At 35.7% G+C, this 6,416-nt stretch overlaps 1 protein-coding gene across 2 annotated transcripts; it reads right to left on the bottom strand.

Annotated features, from left to right (window-relative positions):
- Window positions 1-4,877: 4,877 nt before the first annotated feature.
- On the bottom strand, window positions 4,878-5,915 carry LOC124936960 (organ-specific protein S2-like). Of its 2 annotated transcripts, none has more exons than XM_047477484.1 (2): window positions 5,816-5,915; window positions 4,878-5,721 (listed from the first exon to the last, which is right to left on the bottom strand). In XM_047477484.1, exons 1-2 carry the CDS (start codon window positions 5,870-5,872, stop codon window positions 5,107-5,109), a joined length of 672 nt encoding a protein of 223 aa, XP_047333440.1. In that variant the 5' UTR covers window positions 5,873-5,915; the 3' UTR covers window positions 4,878-5,106. The 2 variants fall into 2 exon arrangements, with proteins under 2 accessions (XP_047333440.1, XP_047333441.1); XM_047477485.1 differs by having other exon boundaries at window positions 5,822-5,906.
- Window positions 5,916-6,416: the final 501 nt, after the last annotated feature.

Genomic DNA, 6,416 nt, shown 5'->3' with positions numbered 1-6,416 from the left:
GAGCCATAGGATGAACTGGTGTTGTTGAATGATCTTGGTTGATAATAAAAGAGGAGCCCAATCTACTTTCTTTGCTTTTTCCCGGGTTACCTCCCATATTCTCTTTGAAACCATCTTCCCATTGTCTTCGGCTTTACATTCATGAATGTCGGGTCTTTCAAGTTGTATGCTACTTATGTGATCCAGTATCCTCTTCCATTCTGTAACTCTTCTCAAGAGCGAGTCACAATTCTCATCTTTGATATCTATGTTTTCTCCACTGCACAGTCTCTTCTAATGCGGATATTCCTGAACTCCTCCTTGTGAATGGAAAATATATGTTTCTTCAACTACATTCTCTTCACTTCTTAGATACCTATGTTTAGGTATTTCCACAATTGGTGAAAATACATTATATATATATATATATGTATATATATATATATATATATGCCATCTTTCATGTTGATGTTGTTTGAGGATTTATGTAATCAGTAAGATTGTAAATTTCAGACAAGAACAAGACAAAGAGAGGGAGACGAACCAAGATGAAAGCAGGTGTTAGGAACACTAGTAGAAAAATAGGTATCAGTAACGGCGAAAACAGTTACTGAAAGTATCGAATGCCGTTACTGAATCATAATAGTAACGGCAAATAAAACCGTTACAATTCGTTACTGAAAATTACGTTACAGAAACTTCACACGTATCAGTAACGGCTTTCGAAAGCCGTTACTGATAGTCAATGGATAACAGTAACGGTTCTAGCCGACTTAAAACCGTCACAGAAACTGACAGTTATCTGTAACGGTTTTCGAAAACTGTTACTGATATTAAAGGAACAATAGTAACGGTTCTAGCCGACTTAAAATCGTTACTGAAAAGCATTTATATCAGTAACGGTTTTCGGAAACCGTTACTGACCTGTCAGTTTCTGTGACGGATTTTTATTTGTTAAACCGTTACAGGAATTATTAAAAGTAACGGTTTTTTAATATATTAAACCGTTACTAAACCATAATCGTTTTTTTTTTAATTTTATTTCTTTTCTCCAAATTTTTACCTATATCACAATCATCAATAACCAAAACCAAAAACCACAAACATCAATAACCAAAAACCCAAAACCATAATCATTAATTCAAAACAATAATCATCCACAAACTACAATCCATCCACAAACTACAATCATACCACAAATCCACAAAAACCATTAATTAATGTACTTCAAATACAAATTCAACTAACCAGAATACACGGGAAAGCGACGATCAAGTGGAAGGGGCATCATCTCTAGTGGGAGGGGCAGGTGGACGTGGAGGGCGACCACCGTAAACCATGGATAATAAGAAGTTCATAGTCTCCCTCATCTCAAGCATCTCATCCCGCATTCTATCACGCTCTATAACTTATTGTTGTCTATCCCTTCGAGCTTCTTCACGTTTCATTTCATGCTTCTTTAGTAATTCATCACGCTGCATTAGTAATTCTTCGCGCTCCATTTCACGCTGCCTTTGGGCTTCCTCACGCTCCATCTGACACTCCATCTGACGCTCGAGTAAGGCTTCTTTGCGCTCTCTCCGTGACTGAATCTTCTCCGCTTCACGCTCCTCTCGCATTCTTTGAATCTCCTCAAGTAATATTCGGTTTTCTTCACGGAAATGTTGCGTGTCACTGCGCGGTGTGCTAGAACCCCCACGGGCATCTGCTCCAAAACATGTAGGTGTGACACTTGAGCCCATACCCACGACTCGCCCATGTCCCTGAGATCCGAACGCACACTCAGCCAACTGCAGGTCATTCCTAGTCGGGTCTTCTTCTATAGCAGTTCGCAAGGCAGTCTACAAACACAAATTACATTTGATTACATACATAAAATAAATAAAACTAATAAACACGACTTACCACTTTTTCTTGAATAATAGGGGGAACCTCCGGATTTGGATCTTGTAGAGTTGGTTTCTTTGTATGAGTGTGGAGAAATAATTCCGCAAAATTAGGCGACGTACCGGTAGTCTTCTCCTGTACAAATTTAATAATTAATAAAAATGTAATAACATTATAAACTTTGTTATTCGATGATAAAACGAACCATTTGCTTCTCCACTTGCGAAAATGAGATGTTGCCCGCATGATTCTTGTACACAACACGCGACCTATTTTGCGCATTCACATTACTTGTTTTCTGCAAATAAGAAAAGATTTGTGTTTAATGAATGATTAATTTCATATCTCTTTATAAAAATTAACTTACCTTGAACTCCGAAGTGAAAAAGCGACGATCAAGAAGATATTGCCAATCACTTAGTTCAATCTCGGGAGGGGGATTTGCCCTAATCGCAACCTCGTTACCTTCACGAGCTTTAACGTACAAGGTGTTCCATTGACATCTCCACCTATCCCATAATTTGTTAGCTTGAAATAAACCTTGTTTGCGATAGTTGTTGATGTCATCCCCCACAGCCACGAAATGATCCTAAAAGTCAACATTAAAATACGATTATAGATTGTGATTAATACATAAAAGTTAATTATATAATAAGTTACCATGATAGCCATCCATATGTGATCTAGCTGAGTAGAGCTCAGGTCCGATCAACGCAAAGTCCTGTGAGGTAGTGCGTTGGAGTCTCGAATGACACTCCCAATATGCCTCGACCACGCTGTCCTATTCTCGCACATGGGCTTACCAACTACCGGGTTAAAACGAAGAGTCATCTTTTGCCCCGCTTGCAATCTACCAACTGTTGTATTTTTATTTTTGCCCCGTCTCCTCCTCAAAATATATCCTAAAAATAAACACAAAATTATATATGATCATAACAAATTAAATACTTAAGCAAACACCGGTACCTCCATCTTGATCCTCAGACGGGGGTTGTGTCTCATCATCATCAACATCATCTTCAAAGTTAGTGTTTGGTACACTATCGACATTCATCTAACTATCAAACATTTATTTTCAAGAACTAACCTGAATTTGAAAGAGAAGCTGCGTTAGACACTCAACAGGAGGGACAACTTCAAACAGGGCAAAATTCAAAATTATCTGCCAAATAGAGAAATAGAAATCGAATCAACAAACCTAGATTTTGTCAAATATTGAAAGAAAGAACTTACCTGAACGTTTATTGTTTGCCAAATCGTTTTGTTGCCAAATCGTTTTGTTGTTCCAATCGTTTTGCTGCCAAATCAAAACAAAATCATATTATAGTATTACTTGTGCTGCCAAATTGAGCTTGTGATTCAGCCAAAAACCTAGTTTGTGATCCAACAAAAGACCTAGCTTCAAATCCAACAACATATTCATACAAAACCAGACCAAATTACAACATATTAATTGAATGAAATGCAAATCAATTAATTTGCAAGTAAAAATATCTCATGTCTGTTAATTTGCAAATCAATTAACTAAACTATACATATGCATGCCTTTCCCAATAGACAAAATTCCCCAAACAGTCAAATTCCCCAAAATTCATGTTCATCAATTCTAAAGGAGTTAATCAATCTGTATTTCTAAATCAATCTGTATTTCTAACAATTACTAAAGTAGTCTAGGAGAAAACAGTTTACTAAAGGAGAAAACGAAACTGTATTAGCAAACAATCTGTATTAGAAAACAGTTTACTAAAGGAGAAAGTACGTACTTGGCGGGGTGGAAATGGATAGGGCGGAGGAAGACACGGCGGGTGGCAGGATGTCGGATAGAAGACGATCGCCGGAAGACAACCGTTGCGGACGATCCTTCGAAGGCGGGCGGGCGGCGGATTGCGGGAGAAGAAGAGGGAAGAAGAATATAGAATATAGAACTTACCTGATTGCTGATCGGAGTCTTCTACGGCGGCAAATGATCGGAAGAAAACAGGAGTGCGCGCGGAAGAAAACGGAAGAAGAAAAGAAAGAAAGAAAGAAAGAAAGAAAGAAAGAAAGAAGAAAGAAAGGCGCGCAGGTTATTAAGCGTATCTTTAACGGTTTTCTACCAAAACCGTTACAGATAATATCAAAGAAGTTGAAAAGACGGCTAGTATCTGTAACGGTTATTCAGATACCGTTACAGATACTTCATTTGTAATGGTATTGTGAGAAAACCGTTACAGAAAACCACCACAGATATTTTATAAAGGAGACGTATTTATAACGGTTATAGAGGAAGACCGTTACAGATACTAGAAGAATAAACGAAAAGGCGGTTCACTATTAGTAACGGTTTTCATAATAACCGTTACTAATATACTATTAGTAACGGCTTTGAGAGATAGCTGTTACTGATGATACATTCCTCAAACGGTAACTTATGTCTTATATGTAATGGTTTTACAAATAACTGTTACAGATAGTGGTAAAGACAACGAAGAGACGGCTTCAACATCTGTAACGGTTCTTCCTCAACCGTTACAAATACAATATTAGTAACGGTTTACGTATAAAGCCGTTACTGATATACTCACTGAAACATTAAGATTATGTCGTATCTGTAACGGTTTATATCGCTGTTACAGATGTACTTATATCAGTAACGGCTTTCGAAAGCCGTTACTGATAAAATATATTAGTAAGGGCGTTTGAGCGCCGTTACTAAGAGTCGTTACAGAAGACCCTTATTCTACTAGTGGAAGAAAAATATTTTTCTTCAACTACTTTCTCTTCACTCCCTAGATACCTAGGTTTAGGTATTTCCATCATTGGTGAAGATACATTTTATATGTATGTATCATCTTTGATGATAATGATGTTTTTGAAGATTTATGTAATCTGTTAGATTATAAATTTTGTGTTTGTGTTCTTTAGTTGCTTTCTTTTGTTTCCACAATTATTCAATGATTTTATTGTTTTTTTCATTAAGGGATAGTTCATCTCCTGGTATCCCAACAATATATATATTTCTGAACACAACATTACACACCAACATAAATATTATTCAAATTAAGAAAACAAAGAGAAATCCCGGGAGAGATAATCTTGTCACACATGCACAAATGGTAAAATTTACAACCAACTTCTTTTTCATGATCACTGTCCTTTATGGTTTCAAGATCTTTACCAATCAAGTCTTGAGTTCTTATCAAACAATGTCTTCCTTATTGTTCAGTCTATTTTGTGATCATGATGGCTCGTCACTTATTTTCAATCAAAGTTCTTAAAAAGCGACTCTTTCTCGTGTGCTTCATTTTTTTTGTCACCAGGATACGCAGATATATTAGGCCTCGGCTCCATGTTATCAGAAAATGATTTTTTATTTTGTGCTTCATCTTTTTTGTCACCGGGATACACCGATAGATTAGGCCTTGGTTCAAAGTTATCAGAAAACAACTTGTTCTTTTGTACTTCATCTTTTTTGTCATCGGGATAGCTAGATAAATTTGGTCTCGGCTCAAAGTCCTTAGAGAACGACTTCTTTCCTCGTGTTTCATCTTTTTTTTCACCAGGATAGGAGGATATACTGGGTCTGGGCTCAAAGTCTTCTGAAAACGATTTCTTTTCTGGTGCTTCATCTTTTTTGTAATCGGGATAGGCAGATAGATTAGGTCTCGGTTCAAACTCATCTGTGAGGCCTGATATTTTTTCCGTGTGACAATCGTCGGTTGCTCTTTTTCCTTCGGGAACTAGAGGTGGCACCGATATGGTGCCCAGAGGAAGAAGGTCTTCTAGGGCTTGGGGCATAGTGTTGTCTTTCATTACATTTATCCAATATTGGTCTGCCCCAGCCTCTCTTCTTGCTCCATTACTGCTTCGAGCTAGCTGTAGTTAACATGTTAAATAAATAAAATTAATTAAAAAGCAAAGTAAATATAATATTAGTAGTAAATTAGGGTTAAGGTGTTGAAGATCTAACAAGAACCAGAAGCATTGACAAGAAAGACAGGAGGAAGCTGGCTGAAGATGAAACCATTATTTATTTCTTAACTTGGTAGTGAGGGTTTTTGTTTTTGAGTTGATAACTCTTGTATGAGCTTTGCTATTTATACAAAAATATTTTGATATTCCTACACACCATTCATTATGTGAGGTGCAATGAGCAATGCTTGTCAGTGCAATTAAATAATAATAATAATAAATTGTAATTGTTTGAAATCAATTGTAATTGGAGTGATACTGAATTTAAAAAATATTATCTCATTTAAATCATTATTTGAATATTATATTATATATAAAAATAAAATATAAATTTATAATTTGTTTTTGTTCAAACTCAAATCTAAAGATTAGATTTGAGTGTTTCCAACTAAATATAAGAAGACCCACATATCATTTTTACAATTAAAAACATTTTCAATGTAAATTTTAAAAGTAGTGAATTTACTGCTATTATAATCTAAAGCCAAAATTCCAAAAAGAGAACAATTATATAACACTCTATTTTAGTTTTTTAAATTGTTTCTTTAATTTAATGTTCCAAACGTATTTGTTAATATATATATATATATATATATATA

This window comes from Impatiens glandulifera, chromosome 4 (assembly GCF_907164915.1).
Source record: "Impatiens glandulifera chromosome 4, dImpGla2.1, whole genome shotgun sequence".
Classification (NCBI taxonomy): Eukaryota; Viridiplantae; Streptophyta; class Magnoliopsida; order Ericales; family Balsaminaceae; genus Impatiens; species Impatiens glandulifera.
This window is presented reverse-complemented; position numbering and strand designations above follow the sequence as displayed.